The sequence below is a fragment of the Ursus maritimus genome, unplaced genomic scaffold (assembly GCF_017311325.1).
Source record: "Ursus maritimus isolate PB19 unplaced genomic scaffold, ASM1731132v1 scaffold_24, whole genome shotgun sequence".
Taxonomy (NCBI): domain Eukaryota; kingdom Metazoa; phylum Chordata; class Mammalia; order Carnivora; family Ursidae; genus Ursus; species Ursus maritimus.
Genome location: NW_024424897.1, coordinates 24,189,800 through 24,211,852, shown reverse-complemented (window position 1 = coordinate 24,211,852; position 22,053 = coordinate 24,189,800). Strand labels below are relative to the sequence as shown.

The window sequence follows — 22,053 nt, the reverse complement described above, 5'->3', positions numbered from 1 at the left end:
GCACGGTGACATGTGGATAGGAAAAAAATATATAGGTAGATGACAAAGATAATTCATAATTTATCATATATTTATTCCATATAATTTAATTTTCTTGCTTTTGTTTCAGCAAAGTCACTGGGTGGCTCAGTCGGTTAAGCGTCTGACTCTTGGTTTCATGATCAGGTTCTGATCAGGTCAGAGTCGTGAGATGGAGCCCCACATCGGGTTCCATGCTCCGTGTGGCGTCTGCTTGAGATTCTCTTCCTCCGTGTCCCTCTGCTCCTCCCCCTGTTCGCGCACTCTCTCTCTAAAATAAATAAATAAATAAATAAATAAATAAATAAATACGTTTCAAAAAGATTAAAAGAAAACCAAGATTATATTGGACAAATACCACATTTAAAAATCAAATTTATTTAGCTATTTTCAATTTAGTTTTTGAAAATTTAAGTCATTAAATATTTTTATAAAAAAATAAAATGATTGCACCATCAGCATTCAAATGACCAACCAACTTGCCAGGGCAAAGAATCGGTGTCACGTTTCGAGCATGATGCATCTAGATTACATATATAAGAATTAATGCGTACAAATGGTTTACTATTTTCAAATGTCCCTGAAGCCACGAGGTGCGGCTGCTGTGAGTACGGTACTAATCTTTTTAGCGCTTTCAGAACCATGCACGGAAGGCAAGAAAATAGACACTAAGTAGTAGGCAAGACTCTGGTGCTATTTATGGTATCTGAGAGGAAACACTTGTCTTCTTCTTTTACCCAAGCACGTGGCAGATCACGTCGTAGCCGCACCCCAAAGCGCTGCCCCAAACTTTCAATGCATCTGGATGCAGTCATCTTTCGAGGACATAAGGTGTGGAGAAGCATTTCCCTGGGGCCTGAACACTCTGGGTCCCAAGAGTGGATATCTAGGGTAGCAGGTTATGCTGTGCTCACGCTGAGCACTGGGTCCCAGGTGACAGAGATGCCCAGGGGGTCACGAGCAAGCCCTTGTGTCTGTCATCTACAGTGTTCTCTAGCGCTCAGGATCCAGCGAGGGGCTTTTCTTGCCCGCTTCTCAAGGCAGGACTGAATGGGACAATCCAACATCATCTTTCTCTATAGCTTTGTTATTGCAGGTAAAGTGCATGTACTATTGCACCAGATGATTGTCCAGGTTAGTTAAAGTTGCCGAAGCATTTGCAATAGAATCGTGATCACATACACAATAGAAGGAGGTATGTATTCCATTCTGGGTTTGGGAGTATTAAAAAAAATGATTGTCAGTCTATATCCATAGCTGGGAAATGCTGACTTAAACAAAATTAACCTGATTTCTTTACTGCAGGACTTCTCAGAGCCTTTAATATGCAAATGTGAATTGCGACTTTTCAAGAGGGAGATACAACTTCCGGTATTTTTCAAAATGATGGGACCACCAAAACATTTTTTATGGAGTTTTATGCATATCTCAGAGCCACATTTTCAGGGATCCTGAATTAACCCTGGAGCATCTTCAGCAGGANNNNGGAGAAGCCGTCAAGGCAGGGCTTGTATAGTAGTAGTGGAAGCTGCCCACTCCTGAGATAACAGAGAGAGGCTTCCTCCACAACACGAGATGGCTCTTCTCTGCAGATGACATGGGTCTTGAGCGGTCAACAGTTGCACCACTGCACTGACACTGTCTATCATGGCACCTTAGCACTGGGTCGGAGTTCAATCCCTGGTGTTCCGGAATGTATCCTTGCAGTAGTGAGTCTGATGCCAGGGAAACCTCTGTTGGGGCAGACGGGGGACTCCGGCGCTCCCTCCCTCTGCTGCCTGAATCCCATCCATCTCCCCACCGAGCCTCCCTCAGCTGCCCGGCCCTTGGTCACTCCTCCCTCCTCTGATCCCCCGATCCTGGCGTGCAAGTCTGCTAGCGGACTGAACTGGACCAGGACCCTGCATCATTCACATCATTTAAGTCCCCAAGGTAGCAACAAATACATATTTGTGGAGGCTGGAGAGGGTGCTTCTGACTACGATATAATTTCTACCAAATAAGCCTCAAAAACCCCGCAGCCATTCTTTTGACCAAGGACACCAAGCCAAGCTACACTCTTTCGCACGAGATCCAATGAGAGGACGCGAGATACCACGTGTCGGATCCTCTCAGAAACAAGTAATGATTGTTACCGATGGGCCTCTGTCGCCCTTCTCAGGGATTGGTCCATTTCTAATGACCCTTGGCCTCTGATGGGTATTTCTAGTAACTGAGCCCCACCCACCTGCCCCGCCCACTGGCTTGTCCTTTACAGCCCTCCTCTCCTCCGGAGTCCCCCCACCAGAATCCGCTGTCTTAGAGACCCACCCCCGGTAAGTCCAGAGCGTTTCTGATGCCCGGGAGACTTCACGTGGAGCACTGGAGATGGTTCTTGAAGTAGTGGAGAGCCAGCTTGAACTGGATCTGGTCCTTGGTGTTGGTCCGGAATGCACTGTAGGTCTTCTCCAGGGTGGCCAGCTCCGGGTCAGCCACCGGAGAACGAGCCTGGTGACCTATCACCACTTCTGGACATGACCCCACGAGTAAGCTCCCGAGCCCGTCGATAAAGAACTCTGCCAAGAGAGGGAGAACACGGGCTTCAGCTGAAGACCCGGGGCCGTGGTCCAGGTCTGGGGGGAGAGGCAGGTGGGGAAGGGCACAGTTTGTACCCGTGGGGAGGCTGAGCGCCAGGCAAAGCCCCCTGCCCAGGCTGGCAAGTTGGAATAGAGAAAATAAATAAAATAAAAAATAAATAAATAAAAAATAAAATAAATAAGTAGATAAACTAATAAAGAGGCACATTTCTCAGAGGTGTGGCCAGAAAGTCTGCAGACAGACCCAGATGAGCTTTCCAGCTGGACAGAACTATGAACTCCGGAACTGAGGGAATCCGTGGGGAACAAGGGTGGGGACAGAACTGCAGGGAAGGGTGTCTCACATGGGAGCAGCAGACGGGAGGTAGGAAGTCACAGTGAGAGGGAGGAGGGAGGCAAGAGAGACCCTGAGCTCCCTCGTGGGGGGGAAAGGGAGAGAAACCCACTGTTGAGGCAAGGACCACGATCAGTGGCTCGTGGCCCTTGGAAAGGACAAACTCCTGAGGTCAGTCCACGGGCCGACACCTTCCTCACCCAGCTTGTCCCCACCTGAGTGAGCCACTCGCTGCAGGCGGGGGTCGAAGCCAACCCTCTGGAGTCGCTCCGTGTGGGCCAGGAAGAAGTTGACAACACCACTGGTCACCACGCAGCGAGGGAAGCCATCCAGGGGCCTGAAAGAGCCTGGCCTCCGGTGAAGACAGTCCCCATTCTGACTCTTCTCCAGCAACAGCTTAAACTGGAACACATTCCCAAGCACACTGCCACCTACCTAACCGGTGGGCAGAGAAACGCACGTTAGAGAACACAGACTTGATAGCCATGTTGCCTCTGCCAGGAAGCCTTCCTGGACTGAACCTCAGTTACAACAAGAATCACACCTGTTCTGTATCTACCCTTCATACCCTTCCTTGGATACTCTCTTGTTGCTGTTATGGCTACAGCCTTCCGCACACCACGGCTAAGTCTCTTGGTCTTTTCATCCTGCTCACCCCAGGAAATCTCCTTGGCGGGAGCAGAAAGCACCAAGTCCAAAGGGCACAATCCGACAGCAAGTTCACTCTTTCCAGAAGGCAAGTCACTCCCTTACACAAGGAGGAGCCGTGTTTGGGGGCAGGCAGGCAGTAGCCTGCGTGCACACGGGTCCCTTTGTGGAGTCCCCACTGCCGGACTTCTTGCAACGAGCCGTGCGTGCCGGGTGCCATGTGTCTCAAGCTGCCTTCCTCCCACTCCTCTGCTCCCGGCTTTCCTCCCTGGGCTGTCTGTCCACACACTAGGGGAAGATATGCATTTCTAGGTGTGAGCCCCAACAAAACAGGATGAGTCCTGAACCATCATAAACATCCAGGACGGCTCCTTGTCCCCCATCACTCGTTCTTTTCTTCTTCCTTTAGCAAACTAGTTGTAAGTGGACTAAATTAAGATACAGCCAGCTACGCCACTGAAGACGGGCTCTCCCCACTTCCCTTGCGAGGTCTGACCATGTGTCTAAGTCCTGGCTGAAGGGATGTGAGTTAGAAGGGACGCCTGCAACTTCTAGCACATTCTGCAAAGGCAAATGCTTGTGCTCTATGTTCTCTCCCCCTTTCTTCCAGCCACGCAGCCGAGGACCATGAACACAGCGCAGCATCAAGGGAAGGAAGGAGGCTGGTCCAGACTGACGCTGGAAGCAAAGTCAAGGGCCAGCTTGGATTTTTATACGACAGGAGCTGTGCTTTCTACCTCGCTGGTGCTACTGTGATTTGCTCTCTGGAAGAGTAGTCGGGAGATACCGCAGTCATACAGATGCCCTGGGGACTGTCCTCCCGGAAGAAATAACTGAGATCACAACGACCCTGATTTTCTTATCCATTTCCTGTTTTTCTTTTCTTAAAAAAAAAAAAAGCCAGCTTTTATTGGGCTATCTTTGATACATTAAAATCGTACATCTATTTTTAAATTCTATACATTTAAGGCTTACGGCTTGATGTTTTGATATATGGATACATTGTGAAGAGATCACACAATCAAGCTAATTCACGTATCCACCACCCGCCTAGTTACGGTGCGTGTGGCCAGAGTGACGATCTACTCTCTTCACAATGTCAAGACCACAATACACTCTCATTAACTGTAGTGGCCTTTTGCTTTTCTATATGTGAAATGACTTTTGATGTTCTCATTCTTTTCTTTCTTCTTCTTCTTTTTTAAATGCCATTAGGGCTATGTGTGCTTTTAAAACTCTGTACCATTCGCGTTTTTTAAACATGGGGTGAGACAGAACCAGACAGCGTCGCTGCTTCTCAAGCCAGTCCGGTGGGGGGAGTTAGAAGTGATGCACAAACACCCTGTTTCAAAGACAGAACAAGGCTTCATGGGGAGGGGGGTGTGCGAGAAAATTCGGAGGCAGAAGCCGCACAGCTCCTGATTGCTGGTAGGATGTTCTCAACCCCGAGTTGTGCTTATTCTTCTCCTGCTTCAGCCCCTCCCCCTCCCCGACCCTCCCCCTCCCACCCCTCCCTCTCCCCCCTCCTCCTCCCCTCCCCTCTCCTGGCTGTCTCTACAGGGGACACCTGGGGTGAAACTGGCAACGCTCCCTTACCACGTCCAGCTCTGTTTTCTCGAGGACATCCACCAGCACCTCAATCTTGGTGTCGTGACTGAAGAGGAAATCATCGTCCACCCAGAGCACGTATTTGGTGGTGACCTGAGAGACGGCCAGGTTCCTACCAGCAAACCAACCCTGCAGGCGGAAAGAGGTTAGATCAGTGCTTGCCATCCCTGGCCACATTTTATTGTATTGTATTGTATTGTATTTATTTATTTGACAGAGATAGAGACAGCCAGCGAGAGAGGGAACACAAGCAGGGGGAGTGGGAGAGGAAGAAACAGGCTCCCAGCGGAGCAGGGAGCCCAATGTGGGGCTCGATCCCAGGACCCCGGGATCACGCCCTGAGCCGAAGGCAGACGCTTAACGACTGAGCCACCCAGGTGCCCCCCTGGCCACATTTTAGAATCACCTGGGAGCTCTCTAAATTCCCAACGGCCAGGCTGCGCCCCCCAAAGAGCGGTCAAGAACCACCGGGTTAAAGGGAGTCCGTGTCTCAGAGACCTTGGAGAAAGGACAGTGACTCCCTGAATCAAAGGATGAGGCGAAGAAAGGCTCGGAAGCCCTTCCTTGGTCCTCGGGCCGATGCGGATGGATTGAAGTCCTTTTTCTACTGAGTCTTCCATTTCGCCTTATGGTGCCTGGAAGGGTTGGAGGGTGGGCGCTATGGTACGGATACCATCCATTGCCTTCTGTGTGTCCTTGTAGGAAGGAGGGTGTGTGTGGGAGAGAGAGCGCGAGCCTCTAGCTTGGGTAGAATCATAGGGATCACAAGTTTCTCTGCATGTCGGGAACCCCTAGAATGTCAGTCACCTCGAGTCACTTAGAAGGACCTCAATTAATGTCCATACCAAGCGCTTCATTGATGCAGAAACGTGAGAGTCATCCAATGTCTCTGTGAATTTGGAGTCAGCAAAGGGACTCAGAGGACAGTCCCACCCCTCTGCTTCAGGATCGAGTCTCCCTGGGAAAGCCGCTCAAGCATCCCCATCCGGGGTGGACCCTGACTCTGGGGCCCTCTTTCCCAGGCCCCGGATGTCTCCCCATCCGGAAGGGACGTACCTTCCCGAAGGGCATGGTGTAATACTCCACGTGGTTGTCATTAATCTTCAGGGGCTCCTTGCTGTCATCAGCCACGATCACCGTCAAGTCTGGGTAGTACTCACGGATGCTCCGGAGCATGGTCATGAGCTTGTGGGGACGGAGGAAAGTTTTGGTGGCAATGGTCACCAGGTCTCTGAGCTTCCTCTCTGGGCAAGAAAGGGTGGATGTCAGAGCGCTGCGTTTTGGGAAACCTCACGGACTTGACTTGCACTGTTCTGGTGCTTTCTTTCTGCCACGACCTCTCGGCGTGGGCCTCATGCCTCTCGTACACAGCGCTTAGTAAGAGTTTGTTAGTTGGAATAGAAAATAAATATATTTAAAACATAGCCAGCTTGTTGAGATTTTATCTGTCTTCTAGAATTTCTTTCCCTGCTTCTGTTGGCTCGACTATGCCGCCTCCTACTCTTAGTGTGAATGCTTTGTCTTACCAACACTTCGTTTGCATCCTGCTGTCACGTTAATACTAGGAATTGAGATGCCCAGAGCTCTGCCCATCGAGGGGTTCAAGATGGAGGGACATGGGGCTCGCTGAGGGGAGGAAAGATCTGAAGGACTGAGACTTGCCCCCGTCATCAGCGGCACTCCTAGAGAGAAACACACTTGGTCTCTCTCCTCAGGAAGACTGGAGAGGAAGTAGGTCTACTTGGAGAGTGCCAGGTCGGGACCAGATCGTCCAGCTTAAGGCGTGTGATACATACAGTAACTTGGAAAAGGTACAGCTTTTCTGTGGAAAAGGCCTCATGTTGAATCCGCTGGAGCAGTGGTGTGTTTCTTGGATTGAGTCACCAAACGTGGAGCCACGCCAGCTGACTGAGCCCGTGGGATGTTGGGTGGGGTGGGGTAGGCTCTGTTGGGGTTAATGCATGTTGAAAGCTGCAACCCTACACCTGGCGTGGGGGCGAGAGCTCCAGAACCCCACTGCAGAGCTCCTTTTCAGGGTGACAGAAGTCAGAAATCATTCCAGAATCCTCCTTTTAATACCCGGTGCACCATTACACCGGCTCCCCCTGGGTCTGAGGGCATGAGGGAAAAGCGATCAGTGGGAAGAGTCAAGTGAATTGTGCTCAAGGGCATGCCAGATGAATCCTGTCCTCCCTTTTCTTGGGCCACATGCCATCCACTTATAAAGAGAGAACCAGGGGCATGAATCACTAGAGGGTGTGGTCAAGATAGGGGGCTCCTGGCTAAGCGGGTGCTGTAGCTTTCTGTTTGAGAGTCCCTATTTTTTCCAAATCTATAGCAGCGATAAAGACAATACAAAGATATAACTATGCCCAAAATACACATTACTTCCAAGGAACAGAAATAAAACGCAGTGAGCAGAGCTGGGGCTGGGACCGGCTGCGTTCTCGGATCAGAAGTAGCAGAGAAGGCTGATTCTGAGGGGTAACAGAATTAAGGTCTCTCACGGGATGTGTGGGTCCAGAGCCAGGCTTTTTGCTAGAAGCCACGGTCGAGAGCTAGGCGGCACACCCTCCATCCCTCACCACATACTACCTGCCAGGCAAGGAGCCCCAGAAGAGCTATTCCCCCTGCACATCCCTCTGGGTGCAAACAGAAATGACACCACCTCACAGCCACGACCCTTGCCAAGCCACCCTCAGGCCCAGCAACTGGCTCTTTAATAGCTCCGATATCACCATGAGACAGGAGCCCCGAGACTCCAGTATAAAGAGGTAGACCAGAAAGCTGGGGAGACAGGGAGTAGATGCGACTATAAAGCTGTGGGATGGGAGGGAGTCAGGAGAGAGAAGGGAGAAAGCAGCAGACAAGCCACGGAAGCTTCTACTCAAGATGAGCCCACCCACAAAAATCACAGAACACTTAAAGAACATCTGCATGAACGACAGCCAACGAATCCACCGTGTACAGAGGGACCCATTCCAGACAGACTAAAAATAACAGAGAAATCCAAAAATGATTTAAAATGAGAATGTTCAAGCAATTGCATACATACATTTTTTCCCTCTTTCTTTTTACAGAAAGAATAACTTACTCTTCCCTCTCTTCTGTATCTGCTTATAACTTGGAAAGCATTTTATAGCAGCATAAAAAAAAAAAAACAACCCTCCTGTGTCTCCCCTGTCCCTCCTTCCGAATGCCACCGCACGGAATTTCATTATATGGACGGACTGCACTTGATCTAATCGATGCATCCCACTTCTAAGGTTTTTGTCTTCGCAAACAATGCTGTAATAAAACACCTCAAACAAACATCATTTCCAGCAGATATAAGTATCTGCACGATCATTTCTAGAAATGCAACTGCTGGGCCGAAGGGAATGCTGACCCAAATGTTGATAGGTATTGCCAAATTGCCCCCAGAAAGGCTGTGGCCATTTACATTTCCCACCAGGAGTTTATAAGAATGCCTCCTCCCTGCTCCTTGTCCAATACTTTCTGATATCAATGTATTTTTCATTTGCACTTTTTTTAGTATGAGACGGAGAGTATATTCTAATAGCTTAAAGTATTGTTGAATTTAATCTGTTGCCAACTGTGCATTTTTCCATTGGCTTATTAGGTGTTTGGTTTTTTGTTTTGTTTTGTCTAGGTGGTTTAAAAAAAAACAAAAACATTTGCTTATTTGGGACGCCTGGGTGGCTCAATCGGTTAAGTGTCTGCCTTCAGCTCAGGTCATGATCCCAGGGTTCTGGGATCGAGTCCCACATTGGGCTCCCTGCTCAGTGGGGAGTCTGCTTCTCCCTCTGCCTCTGCTACTCCCCCTGCTTGGGCTCTCTCTCTCTCACAAATAAATAAAATCTTTAAAAACATTTACTTATTTAAGTAATTATTAAGTAATTACTTACTTAAAAAGTAAGTAATTACTTAATTACTTATTAGTAATTACTTAGTAAGTAATTAATTACTTACTAATTAAGTAAGTACTTATTAAGTAATCTCTACACCCAAGGTGGGGCTTGAACTCGCGACCCCCAGACCACAAGGTACAAGCTCCACTGACAGAGCCAGCCGGGCACGCAGGCCTATTGGGGGTTCTTACGGATTTATAGACACTTTCAAGTAAAAGTACACCTTTGACTTTCATGTATGTTGAAGATATTTTTCCCCAATTTGTTCTTTGTCGTTTGCTTTTGCTTTTGGTGGCTTTCTGCCATAAAAACATTTAAAAATTTCATGCATTTTATGTGTCGTCTTTTCTCTCTGGTCTTTGTGTTTTGTGTCATATTTAGAAAGGTCTTACACTCTAAGACTATTTTTTAAACTCCACGGGTTTTTTTTCGAGTGCCTAAAAATATGAGATATTTGATCAATTTGGAATTTATCTTGATATGAGCTGTAAGATAGAGCCAACTTTTAAAAAAAATATTTTATTTGTTTATTTGTCAGAGAGAGAGAGCACAAGCAGGGGAGCGGCAGGCAGAGAGAGAAGCAGGCTCCCTGCTGAGCAAGGAGCCCGACGTGGGGCTCGATCCAGGGACACTGGGATCATGACCTGAGCCGAAGACAGACACCCAACAGACTGAGCCCCCCAGGAGTCCCTAGAGCCAACTTTTTACCTTCCTTTATCTACGCAGTTGTCCCATGTGATTTCTCGGATCTTCCTTCTCTTCACCCTTGAATTTGGAAAGCTACCTTTATCGCATGGTAAGCCTCCAACATATCTGTCTCTGGATTTCCCATTCAACTCCAGTGAGAGAGCTAGCCACGGTCCCATACCACTCTGTTTTTATTACTATTACTTATTAAGATGTTATAATTAATTGTGGGGTTTTTTTGCCAAAATAAGCACAACCACATAATAAGTTAAATATAATTAAGAAATATTAGAATATTCGAATTTTTTTCTCCTTTGTCAGGAACCCTATCAGAGCGGTTACTTTCATCAATTCTCCTCCTGCACCTCAGAGCCGATCCCTTCCGAGTTTCACCGAGTTTCATCTCATCCCTGGAGCCCCAGGAGCAAGGGTCTTACCTGGTCCAGGGTCATATAACTTAGGGATGACAGGGTAGCGGATGGTCACCGGAAACTTGGCCACAGAAGACTTGGACTCCAGACTCACTGCAGGGAGAAATAAGGTCAAGGAGGGCAGCACGGAGTCTAGGTCATTCTCCACACTGCCCCCAAGGAAACCCATTTGCAGCAGGGGTGAAGGTTGGGTAGAGATTGTCCTGCCTGGGAGGAGACCCCACAGAGTGGACAGCATTCTGGCTACTGACTTGATGTGTGTCCTGGGGTAACTGGCTGAATGTCTCTCTCTTTTTTTTTTTTTTTTTTAATTAAGTAATCTCCATGCCCAACACGGGGCTTGAACTCGGGACCCTGAAATCAATAATGGGGAACAGAGCCGGGTGGTTTGTACCGCATAGCATGCCTGATCTGCCCTCACAGAGAGATGTATATCTTCTTTCCTTCAAGTCACGCTGTGGGGTCCATGGCAACGTGGGGGTAATGTTGGGGACCGTAATTGAGAAGTTAGATGTCCAGGGTTTGAAACAAGAGCAAGGGAAGAATCCTAAATGCTGGCAGGCTTCCTGGAGGAGAAAGACTTTGGGAGGGCGCGGTGGTTTTTCCACTCCCTAATAAGCATCTTGCTGTGCAAGGACAGGTTCTCACCCACATCCACCCTGTGGTGCTGGTACACCGCGCTGGTGTACGTCACGTGCTGGAGGATGAAATTCAAAAGCTTCCGGTTACTGGTCGAAATGGTCAGCTGCTTCTGGCCTCTGCCCTGCACCACACTGTCTGGGATGTCAGCGAGGGTATTCAGTGTCCCCAGAGAAGCTGTCAGGGTGACCTAAGGGGGGTGAGGTAGAAAGATGCTAAACGCAAGGGAAAGCACGAGCCCAGGATGGCCAGCAGGGGGGCAGAGCGCAAGAGGCTGCGAGGATCACCCCCCACCCCCCACCCCCCCCCGCCCCTGGCAGCTGGGGTCTGGCTCTGCAGCGGGTTGCGGCTCTATCCCCAGTGAAGTCGAATCAAGTCCTGGGGACCGGAGTGTTCAAGGGCCATTGCTCTCTTCTTCCTTGGCTTACAGGATCCCGTGCTTCTAGATGGCTTCCTACTCCCGCTGGCTCCTCCTTTTGATTGCCGACTGCCTCCTCCCTCTCCTCCTCCTCTGTCTGACCTCCCCAGGGGACTTTTTTTCGGGTTGGTTCTGTGCTCTTTTCTCTTCCTATTCAACACCTTCTCAGTAAAGGAGGCGGCTTTGAATACCATTCAAATGCTAAAGGATTAACAGTGTCCATCGCCCGCTCCCGTCTTCCTGAGACCCAACTGCCTGGCGGATTGCTCCGCTAGGACGTCGCACAAGCAACTGAAATCCTCACGACTGACCTACTGATTTTTCTCTATAAACCTGTTTGCCACTCTCTCCCTGGTTCTCCCTGCCTCCTGAATGGCACCTTCATTCGTCCAACTGTTGAAGTCCCTAAGGGAGGTCATTCCTGTTCGGAGTGAGTCCCATTGGGTCTACCTTCAACATGTAGCTAGAACCGGGCCCCTTCTCTCCGTCCCACGGCTACTCCCTAAAGCAACTCTGCTCTCCTGCCTTCTCGTCCTCTGGGCAGTCTGGTATTTTTTTTTTTAAGATTTTATTTATTTATTTGACAGAGAGAGAGACAGCCAGCGAGAGAGGGAAACAAGCAGGGAGAGTGGGAGAGGAAGAAGCAGGCTCATAGCGGAGGAGCCTGATGTGGGGCTCGATCCCAGAACGCCGGGCTCACGCCCTGAGCCGAAGGCAGACGCTCAACTGCTGTGCCACCCAGGTGCCCCAGCCTGGTATTTTTATGACAAGCACCCTGGGTTATGTCACATCTGCTGAAAGCAGGTCGGTTGGCCAACAGGTGTTTTCTGAGATCCAAATTATAGGTCTTGGGAAGACAGCGGTGAATAAAACCAACTCCCCACCTTCAAGAGGCTTAGATTCTAGTCGGGGAGAATGGCGGTAAGTATATCGTGATGCATATAAAATAATTCAGGTACAGGAAAGCACCATGAAGAAGATAACGTGGAGTACCGGGAAAAGTGGCAGAGGTTGGGGAGGGGTGCTTTGCTGGGGGTGGGGGAGGGCGGAGAAGGCCATCCGAGAACGACTAACATAGTAAATCCGTTTTGCAGAGTTGCTCACTCATCACCCACTCCATCCTCTGGCGTGCAGAGTGGGAAAACGAAAACTACATTCCCCAGACTCCTTTCTAGATTAGGGTTCTGGATGCGGTTTGTATCCCACCCATCAGCTATGCACACCAGGGCTGGATTTGGAGCTCCATGAAGCGGGGAACGAAAGGCAGGGCGCAGAACACTGGTCTTGCTGGCTGGCACGCTAACCCGGACGGAGGCAACAGGCCCTGGAGCCGGGGCTGGGGCGACAGCTTCCTCCCGCAGCGAAAGCAGCAGCATCTGCCCTGGCCCAGGTCTTTGGAAGTCCTCCTGGGAACTCCAGCCACTGGCATGGCTGGAAAAATCATGCCTTCTGGAGGCATCTACTCCCTCGCCCCACCTGGGACTCATGTCGGATATTCAAACTGGAGGAGCACTCGGTCAAAATCCGAGACCAGCCACCATCAGGGATGCGGAGGTGGGCAGTGATGCCAAATGAAAAAAGGGTCTGGGAAGGGGACTTGCCTCATAGATGGGGGCCTCGGGTCCTTCAAACTGGAGACCTGGAGGACACAGGAAACAGGATAAAAAAAACACCATTTGAGAGGATGCCAAGGGCTCCCTGATGCTTCCTACCTTCCTGATGACTTCTACACGTCCTTCCAGAATGCCTTCCAGGGTCATCTCCTATCCAGGGTGTTTGCCGACTATTCCCCTCTCCCTGGGGTCCTGTGAGGTGGTGTCCCATGGTCCTTCTCAAATTCCAGGGGGTCTAAAGCCTCTGATGCCCACCCTCAACACTGGATGGCTTCTGTGAATTAATCCAGCCCCTTCCAGATATCTCTGCTACCAAAGGGAAAGCCACAATGGCTAAGGAATGAATCATCTTTATATGAGGGACCTAGAATAGTCAAATTCGCAGAGACGAGACAAGACATTCTACTGAATGGTGGTTTCCACAGGCAGGAGAGGGGAAGGGAGTCAATGTTAAATGGGTACAGCGTTTCAATTGGGGAAGATAAAAAAGTTCTGGAAATGGATGATGGTCACAGTTTCAGAACAATGAGAATATACTTAATGCCACAAAACTGTGGGCTTAAAAACGACTAACATAATAAATTTTGTTATGCATATTTTATAATAAAAAAAAGGAATCATCCAAAATGACAAATCACTTTTTAAATGACTATTCAAAAATACTAGCAATTCATCCAAATGTATTTACTTCAGAATCTCTGTTCTCGTAATATGACTAATTCAAGTTCTAATTCAAAAATAGTCTCCCTACGGGGCCTTAGATACCTCACGTCATCTGTGGAATTGGCAAAATAACATTTACCTCACAGGGACGTGGTGCTGTACTAGAGAAGTGTGTAGAAATCCCTTGTAGAGGGGAGTTTCAACCAACCTGAATATTCTTTTCAATATGCTCTCCCAGCAGGTGGGCTCATCTTTGCCTGCTCTCGTGATGCTGGAGGACACCGAACAACTAATCATGTCCTAAGATTCCTAGAGGCACACAGATTTCTGTCCTCTTCTGTGTTATCTCGGATCCCCAGGGAGGTCACAGCGGCCAAGCGCGATTGATTCCCCACAGTGGAAACATTGTGATTAACCATTAAGTGAAATCACAGCGAGCTTCCCGTATAGTGCTGAGTCCACAGCACGTACTCAATGAATGATTGCTTCCACTCCCCCATTTTGCTTACGAGTTAAGAAAGTTGCCTGGCTCCTCTCCGGCTGGAGATGTACCTACCCGGGATGGGAACCGTATGCAGGGGCATCACCTCCACCCCATGGACCGGGTACCCAAAGGGGAGGTTGGGCTGAGCCAGCAGCGGCGGTGGACGGGGCAACCCTTCTCTGCAGGAAACAGAACCAGACCGTTAGCAGCTGCTCTCACGTGCCTCTCTGCTTCGTTCTGGAAGGGGTACCTGTGTCCGGAGCTCTGTGCTTGCCAATGGGAAGAAATCGAAAGCAGATCGTCCCGTTCACCCCTCCATTTCCTCCCTCCAGCCTTGAATTCCACAAAGGAATTGAGGCAGTTTACAACAAAGCACATATAAGAAAATTAAAAACACACCAGAGAGAAAGAAGAAACAAAATAACAAGACCATCTGGGCCAACCCCGCTGCAGCAGCGGGATGCCACGGTCGCCACGGTCGCACGTGAACTTCCCGGTAGTCAGGGTGTAACGCGGTGGACAGTCGGTACTCTGGTCTTATTATCAACAGGACAAAGCAAACGACTTCTGAGGCAAATAAACTTTGGCTGGCTCGGAACGCAAAAAGAAAATACATCGCAAGAAATGTGATTTGTTGCCTCTGTATTTTCAGAGCAAACACGGTGACGATTTTCGTAGGGTTTTGTTGTTATAATAACCTCAGGGGCGCCTGGGTGGCACAGCGGTTAAGCGTCTGCCTTCGGCTCAGGGTGTGATCCCGGCGTTATGGGATCGAGCCCCACATCAGGCTCTTCTGCTGTGAGCCTGCTTCTTCCTCTCCCACCCCCCCTGCTTGTGTTCCCTCTCTTGCTGGCTGTCTCTATCTCTGTCGAATAAATAAAATCTTAAAAAAAAAAATAACCTCAGTCAAGGGCAAGAGCATAGAAGCCAGCGAGACTGATTCTTTGGGGGACTAAGGTAATACGGTTGAAATGCAGCCTTCGGGCATCCAGGGTAGCCAAGGGTTTCATTTAGATCACCTGGAAGAAAGATTCGACTACTATAGCGAGTATTCCTGAGAATACGAAAGAGACGAAATTTAAAAATGGGAAATGATGTAAAGAGGCGATTAACAGAAGAGGAAGTACAAATGGCTCATGCATAAACGAGACGTGCTCAGCTTCAAAATTAACCAGGGAGAGGCAACTTTTAAAAACAATGAACTAGGGGCTCCGGGCTGGCTCCGTTGGTAGAGCCTGTGACTCTTGATCTCATGGTTGTGAGTTCAAGCCCCATGTGAGGTGTAGAGATTGCTCAAAATCAAATCAAATCTTCAAAAACAAAAACAATGAAATATCTTTTTCATTAATGTTTTAACATGTACTGAGAGGGAGTGTTGGTTAGGTAGGGGGTATCTAAGGCACTACGCTTACCCACTTGTCATGAAAGTGTAAGTTAACATAGGTGCTGTTGAACGCAGTCTGCCAGTATTTACTGCAAGTAGAAATAAGCACCTCTCATGAGTGAGCGATTCAGAGGCTAGTTAAGGGGAGAGACTCCTGCCTGTGTAAACAGCACCATGCACAAGGAGGTTCATTTCAGCAGGTTGAAGGGAGCCTCCTTATACGCATCTAAACGAAATAAGGAAAGAATGTAAATATAATGTAAGATGATTATTATAATTTATGTAAATGCAATCATGAAAATTTCCCCCAAATCTGAATATCATTCAATAGGAGAATAACTTAATAAAATTCAGTGTATTCATATTCATAGCTGTATAGCAATTAAAAGGAAAGAACTAGAACTATAGATAGCTCTTAAAAGTTACTTAATGAGGGATTCCTGGGGGGCTCAGTTGGTTAAGCATCCAACTCTTGGTTTTGGCTCAGGTCACAATCTCAGGGTCGTGAGCTCGTGCTTAAGATTCTCTCCCTCCTGGAGCGCCTGGGTGGCACAGTGGTTAAGCGTCTGCCTTCGGCTCAGGGCGTGATCCCGGCATTATGGGATCGAGCCCCACATCAGGCTCCTCCGCTAGGAGCCTGCTTCTTCCTCTCCCACTCCCCCTGCTTGTGTTCCCTCTCTCACTGGCTATCTCTATCTCTGTCAAATAAAATAAAATCTTAAAAAAAAAAAAAAGATTCTCTCCCTCCTGCCCCCTCTGCCCCCGCTCCTTCTGCCTCCTTCCCGTGCTCAAGCACTCTCTCTCTAAAACAAAAACACTTGAAAAAAACCATATTGAATGAAAAAAGCAAATTCTAGCGCGATTTGTTCTTATGGTGTCAATTACATTAAAAACGTACACACAGATGGGTGAAACAGGTGAAAGGGATGAAGCCCTGAGTCACGTTGAGAATTGTGGAATCGCTGTCTTGTACGCCTGGAACTAACACAACACTGTATGTTAACTACGCTGGAATTAAAACAAAATTTAAAAATACACACAAAAACCCAAGAGTCTATGTTTATGTGGATACAGATACACATAAATACGCATGTGATTACGGGTGTTCATCCGTGTAGAGCAGTATAAAAAATAGTGTGGAATAATAGATACCAAACGCCTAAGGGCAGATTGGGTTGGCAAAGGAGCACATCATACAAGGAAGGGAAGCAAGGAGAGTTGAGCGGGTTGGTTCAAGTGGAGTTTTTTAAAAAGAGCGTTATCCTTGTACTTTTTTTTTTTTAAGAGTTTATTTCTTTGACACAGAGAGAAACAGTGAGAGGGAACATAGGCAGGGGGAACGGAGAGGGAGAAGCAGGCTCCCCCCTGAGCAGGGAGCCCAATGCCAGGGCTCGATCCCTGGGATCACAACCTGAGCTGAAGGCAGATGTTTAACGACTGGGCCACCCAGGCGCCCCATGTACTACTTTCTAAGTGAAGCATACTATGGAGGTAATCAGATTCAAATGAACCAGAGATCATACCCAACATCAAGCTCCAGTCATGATTTCAAGGATACAGACAATTAAGTGGCAGAGACAGAGCACGCAGAGGTCCCGGCATCCGGGGCGGCGCCCCGCCCTGCTTCCTGCATCAGACGTGCGCTCTCCTGCAGAGGATAATAGGGCGTGATCTCCAAATGGAGTTTTGCAGGATTCCCTCACACAGAGGAGAGCACCTAAGTTATGAATCATCTCCATTGTATACCCGCAGAGAGTTGTCCGGCGTAGGTGACATTCGCCAGGGGCCGAAGATTCTGCGTTATTTATGCTACGTGATCCCTTTGGCCCTGTGCTAATGTGGGCACAAAGGGACCAAGAAAATCCCATTCCTGGAGGGGGAGAGCCCAGACTGAGACACCAATAACTAGAATACTAGGTCGTCTGTGCGGTAACAGGAATGAGGCCAGCTCTGAATGCTACCTTCTGGAACATTCCTTTTGTAATCCTCAGAATTGGGAACCGCTCTCCCTCCTAAGACCTACACTCCCCCTGACTAGACTAACCCTGAACTCCTGAGTTCCACACAGTTTGCTGAACACACCCTGTGTGCCACACAGCGCCCACGGTCACTCCACACTGAGCTGGGGCTCTCTGTGTAACTACAGCGGCGGCAGAGCCGGTGAGATGGAGGGTGGAGGGGACGCGGGGAGTGCGCTGACTGCATCCTCTCTGTGCGGCTGTGAGCTCCTGGGAGCAGGATCTCCATCAGTTCTGTCTTTGTACCTGACTCAGCACCTTGCCCAGACCAGGCATTCAGGGTGTTTCTTGGGCAAGAGAAAGATTTGAGGCCCAGATGGGAGCTGAGCATCTTCTCCCCTGGCTACAGCCACGACGACCTGAGACCCGGTTCACATCATTGATGATTCCTGGGCTCTGTTTGTCCTGGCACCTGCCTGGCCAGGTATAATCCCAGGAGAGCTGGGCATTTCCCCAGGTGAGGGAGGGGCAGGTGAGGACCCGGCCAGCTCACAGCCTTCCCTGTTCTGAGTCAGCTCTTTCTTCTAATGAATTCCTCTGCTCAGCCCCCTCCGGACCAGCACCCCCTCCTAAGAGTCCCCTGCTTCGACGTTCTCCTGCCCCTCTCCGTTCCCCCCATCCCACTCTCTCCAGTGTCTTCAGAGCTCCCTGCCTCTTCTCCCTTCCCCCATCACACACCTGCAATGGGCACACCTGCACTGGTATTTGCTGGAAACAGCCCTGACCCCCTTCTCCCAGCAGCCCCCCACTGCCCACAACAGGGACGGAAGCCATCATCCCGCAGGAACAGGCCCAGCTTTCCCCTTGCACCAGCCACGTATTCCACAGGGGCTTGCTGAGCCCTACTCTGTGTCGGGTGACTCAAGTCCCCGGCTAGCACAACCCCCCGGACAGTGACCAAGACAGACCGGGAGACACAGCGGGAACCACAGCGGCAAGAGGCAGGTGGAGGGAGATACTGCTCGCCGTGAGAGCTTATCACCTCCACTTCTGGTTGTTTCTATGGCTTTCTTATGTCTACTCTCCTCTACGTTCAGTGAGGTTATGAACGGGATACAGTTTTAGGCCCTTCCATGGGTCAATTCACTACATGTCACAACAACTCTAGGTACGATTACTATCCCCATTTTACAGAAGAGCGTAAGCAGCTGGCCCGAGGTCATCTGGCTGGGGCATGAAGGATGCAGGACCCGAAGGCAGTCAGTCAGCCTCCCCTGGCAGCACTGAGCCCTGCTGCTTCTCACACGGCTAGGAGGGGCCGGGGTCCAAACCCGTGCCAGAATCGTCGGTCTATCCCACTGGTTCTTTGACTTCCAAAGCTGCCTCTTGTGGCACCCCCACCCTCCTCTGTGGAGTCTTCCATTTGTATGTAGTTGGGGGGAGGGAGGTAGCTGATTCCCAAAATCTACCCCGGAGGGGCCCGACTCACCCTTTCCCTTCTTTGATTCATGACTCAGGCTCAGCCAACAGAGCACGTGGGGACGGTTCATCCCAGAGGCACAGACGGCACTGTCCCAGCAGCAGAAGGAACACTGACCTTCCACCTGACTGCTCAACAGATCCCCCTGCCTCCCCTACACCTTCCCTACCATGTATTCTCCACTGAAAAGTCAGGGCAATAGTTTACAAAAGAATCTCAGATAAGAACTCGCCACTTTGAAAAAAAATTCAACTCCTGGGGCGCCTGGCTGGCTCGGTCGGTTGGGCATCCCACTCTTGACTTCGGCTCAGGTCATGATCTCAGGGTTGTGAGATCGACCCCGGGCTGGGCACTGCACTCAGTGTGGAGTCTGCTTGACATTCTCTCCCTCCATCTCCCTCTGCCCCTCCCCCCACTCATGCTCTAAATAAACAAACAAACAAATAAATAAAATCTTTAAAATAATTGTTCAATTATTTGCGTTACTCAGCAAAAATGCACGCTCCATCTCCCGGCTTACATGGCCTTCGTGACTGGCCTCGCTCCAGGCTCACATCCCCCCAGCCCTCCCCTGAGTTACTAGGGCTCCAACAGCCATCATGAAAGCCCCCCATGCCCAAGGCTCTGGGCCCTGTATTAACTCTTCCTTCTGAGATGTTCCTTTAGAGGAGATGGTGGCGACTCCCACTTGATATACAAATCAGAGTTCAAGGTCACCTTCCTCCATCATCCCATTAAAGTTCACGCCATCAAGTAACATTCTACCACACTATTTTATGTCTCCATAGAGCACTTATAACGATCTAATAAGTGAGTTATGTGCCTCTTAATGAATTATGTATCTCCTGGAAGAACCGTAAGAGCAGCGATATTAATAGTAAACCACAACAGTGGCCGTAGGTGAGATGTTTGTAGTGCTTGTGTATGTCAGGCCCATTCATGAGTTACTAGCTCTTGGTCTGTTAATACGATGCACATCACGAAGCCTTCACGAGCCTATGAAAGAAGTATCTTTATTACAATTTTTCATATGAAGATACTTGAGGACTGGGAGGTCAAGTTACTTGCCATCCAGACTGTTCCAGAGTTCAAGTGCCTAATCATGGTGCTCTTATTTTTATTTTTTGTTATAGCATGCCTTCTGCTATAACTCATAAATGATTGCTAGGAGGAAGGAAGGAAGGGAAGAAGGTGGGCCTGCCCAGCCCTTCTGTGCTCCCTTGGTTCCTGATTTCTTAGCCTGGTCATTCTATCACCTATGGTTTTGGGGGAGGATCCTACAGCCTTCCCACAAGTACCCTTTCTATATAAGCCCATCAGAATCCATCACTGCTCTTTTCAACCAACAATCCTGGCCCATGTGCCCCAAGTGTGTAATTCTGGGCTCTGCACACAGCAGGGGGCAGTATGTTCTCAACTATAAATGAATGAGAGCTGCCCCTTGCTGCAAAGTCACCTGCTGTAAAGGCCTGCATGCCTGGAGGTCGTGCCAACACCACACGGATGTCCCAGACTGCTTTCATTCCTTTGCTCTGATCTTACTATGAAATGTTCTCGATGTGCAAAGTTTAAGAAATCTTCATTTATGGGCCATTTTCCTCCATTCTCTCTTCTTGCTTTATTCCTAACAGTTCCCCAGGGACTCCGGCAAGAGAGGAGTTCCTCCCTGTTTTCTTGGGACCCGCACCCTCAGGACACAGTAGAGAGAGCTTCTGCTCTACCCCAGGATCCGAGAGCCCTCGCGGTCTCTATTACCTCCTCTGAAAGTGCTCAAATTCAACCCGTCTCCTCGCTTTCACTGCCGGGAGCTCTCTCTGGCCATAGGCATCCTGAAAGTTGTAGCTTTCCTGATGTTCACATTTGCACTGGTTTTTCGGGAACAGCCTAAAACCAGAAAAGGACTGTGAACATGGAGCTGGTGGGTGGGCTGGTGGGTGAGAGAGAACCTGTGGTCTCATCAGTGTGGGGTTCACCCTGAGAATCTCCTTTCCATGTACCCACCTGTCCACTTGGGAGGAGATTCTGGAATCCCAGCAGCGGCCCCTCCCAGAGATACAGGGGATGGGAGGGGTTGGGGAAGGGCAAGAAGGCCCCCTCTCTGCAATTATTCCCTGCACCAAATGTCTTTAAACTTGAGTCATGTGAATGCCAGTGACATCTGGGCCCCACCAGAAGAGGAGGCCAGCGGGACAAAAAAGCAGCAACTTTCTTGCGGTTTGAGCCACACAGGCCCTCCGTAGTTTTAGGGGACTTCGCTGGGTGCACCGTGCAGAACAAACCCTTTCCAGGTCCCACAGTTTGGATCACTTGAACAAAAAGCACAGACTCGGGAAGGCAGGGAACTGGCTATAAAATGGGCGCAGGAAACCACTGGAGGAGCAAGGGAGACGTCGGACCAACGAGGAATAATGTGAATCTCACCAGATTCCATCGAAGGTAAAAAGGTCCTTGAGACGTTCCTCGGGTAGAAGCTTCAGCATCTGGTCAGCTGGAGCAGAACGAGGGAGCTCTGGAAAGGGGCTACTGAACTCCACACCTCCCAACATAAATACAACAACGCCAATAACAGGGACAAGTCCTAAGAGGAAAATTGATCTCTTGGAGGGCCACAGAAAGTCAGACCTGTTGGAACACAAAAGAACAAATCCCGTTAACATCCTTTTTCTTTCTTTTTTTTTTTTTTTTAAGATTTTATTTATTTATTCAACAGAGATAGAGACAGCCAGCGAGAGAGGGAACACAAGCAGGGGGGGTGGGAGAGGAAGAAGCAGGCTCATAGCAGAAAAGCCTGATGTAGGGCTCGATCCCAGATCGCCGGGATCACGCCCTGAGCCGAAGGCAGACGCTTAACCGCTATGCCACCCAGGCGCCCCAACATCCTTTTTCTTGATCGCATAATAAATGACTTGATTGTGTCGTAATACGTGGGGATAATAACTTGAGGAAAAATGTAAGTGAAGCCTTATATCGTAGACTGCTTACCAGAAATGATTTCCGGCGCGCCTGGGTGGCACAGCGGTTAAGCGTCTGCCTTCGGCTCAGGGCGTGATCCGGGCGTTATGGGATCGAGCCCCACGTCAGGCTCCTCCGCTATGAGCCTGCTTCTTCCTCCCCCAATCCCCCTGCTTGTGTTCCCTCTCTCACTGGCTGTCTCTATCTCTGTCAAATAAATAAATAAAATCTTTAAAAAAAAATGATTTC

At 49.3% G+C, this 22,053-nt stretch overlaps 1 protein-coding gene across 1 annotated transcript; it reads right to left on the bottom strand.

Annotated features, from left to right (window-relative positions):
* Positions 1 to 652: 652 nt before the first annotated feature.
* B4GALNT2 (beta-1,4-N-acetyl-galactosaminyltransferase 2) lies at positions 653 to 21,509 on the bottom strand. The gene is made up of 10 exons (XM_008688701.2): positions 21,274 to 21,509; positions 20,608 to 20,736; positions 14,103 to 14,209; positions 12,872 to 12,909; positions 10,862 to 11,042; positions 10,220 to 10,306; positions 6,241 to 6,428; positions 5,173 to 5,313; positions 3,144 to 3,363; positions 653 to 2,573 (listed from the first exon to the last, which is right to left on the bottom strand). The coding sequence occupies exons 1-10, from the start codon at positions 21,507 to 21,509 to the stop codon at positions 2,368 to 2,370; spliced, it is 1,533 nt and encodes a 510-aa protein (XP_008686923.2). The 3' UTR covers positions 653 to 2,367.
* Positions 21,510 to 22,053: the final 544 nt, after the last annotated feature.

Excerpts from the sequence above, each read along its gene's own strand:
- B4GALNT2 (XM_008688701.2), bottom strand. The coding sequence starts at position 21,509 with ATGTTAACGGGATTTGTTCTTTTGTGTTCCAACAGGTCTGACTTTCTG. Across the intron at positions 6,429-10,219 it reads GTTATATGACCCTGGACCAG|AGAGGAAGCTCAGAGACCTG; the intron begins GTAAGACCCTTG and ends TTTCTTGCCCAG. Across the intron at positions 5,314-6,240 it reads ACACCATGCCCTTCGGGAAG|GGTTGGTTTGCTGGTAGGAA; the intron begins GTACGTCCCTTC and ends TTCCGCCTGCAG.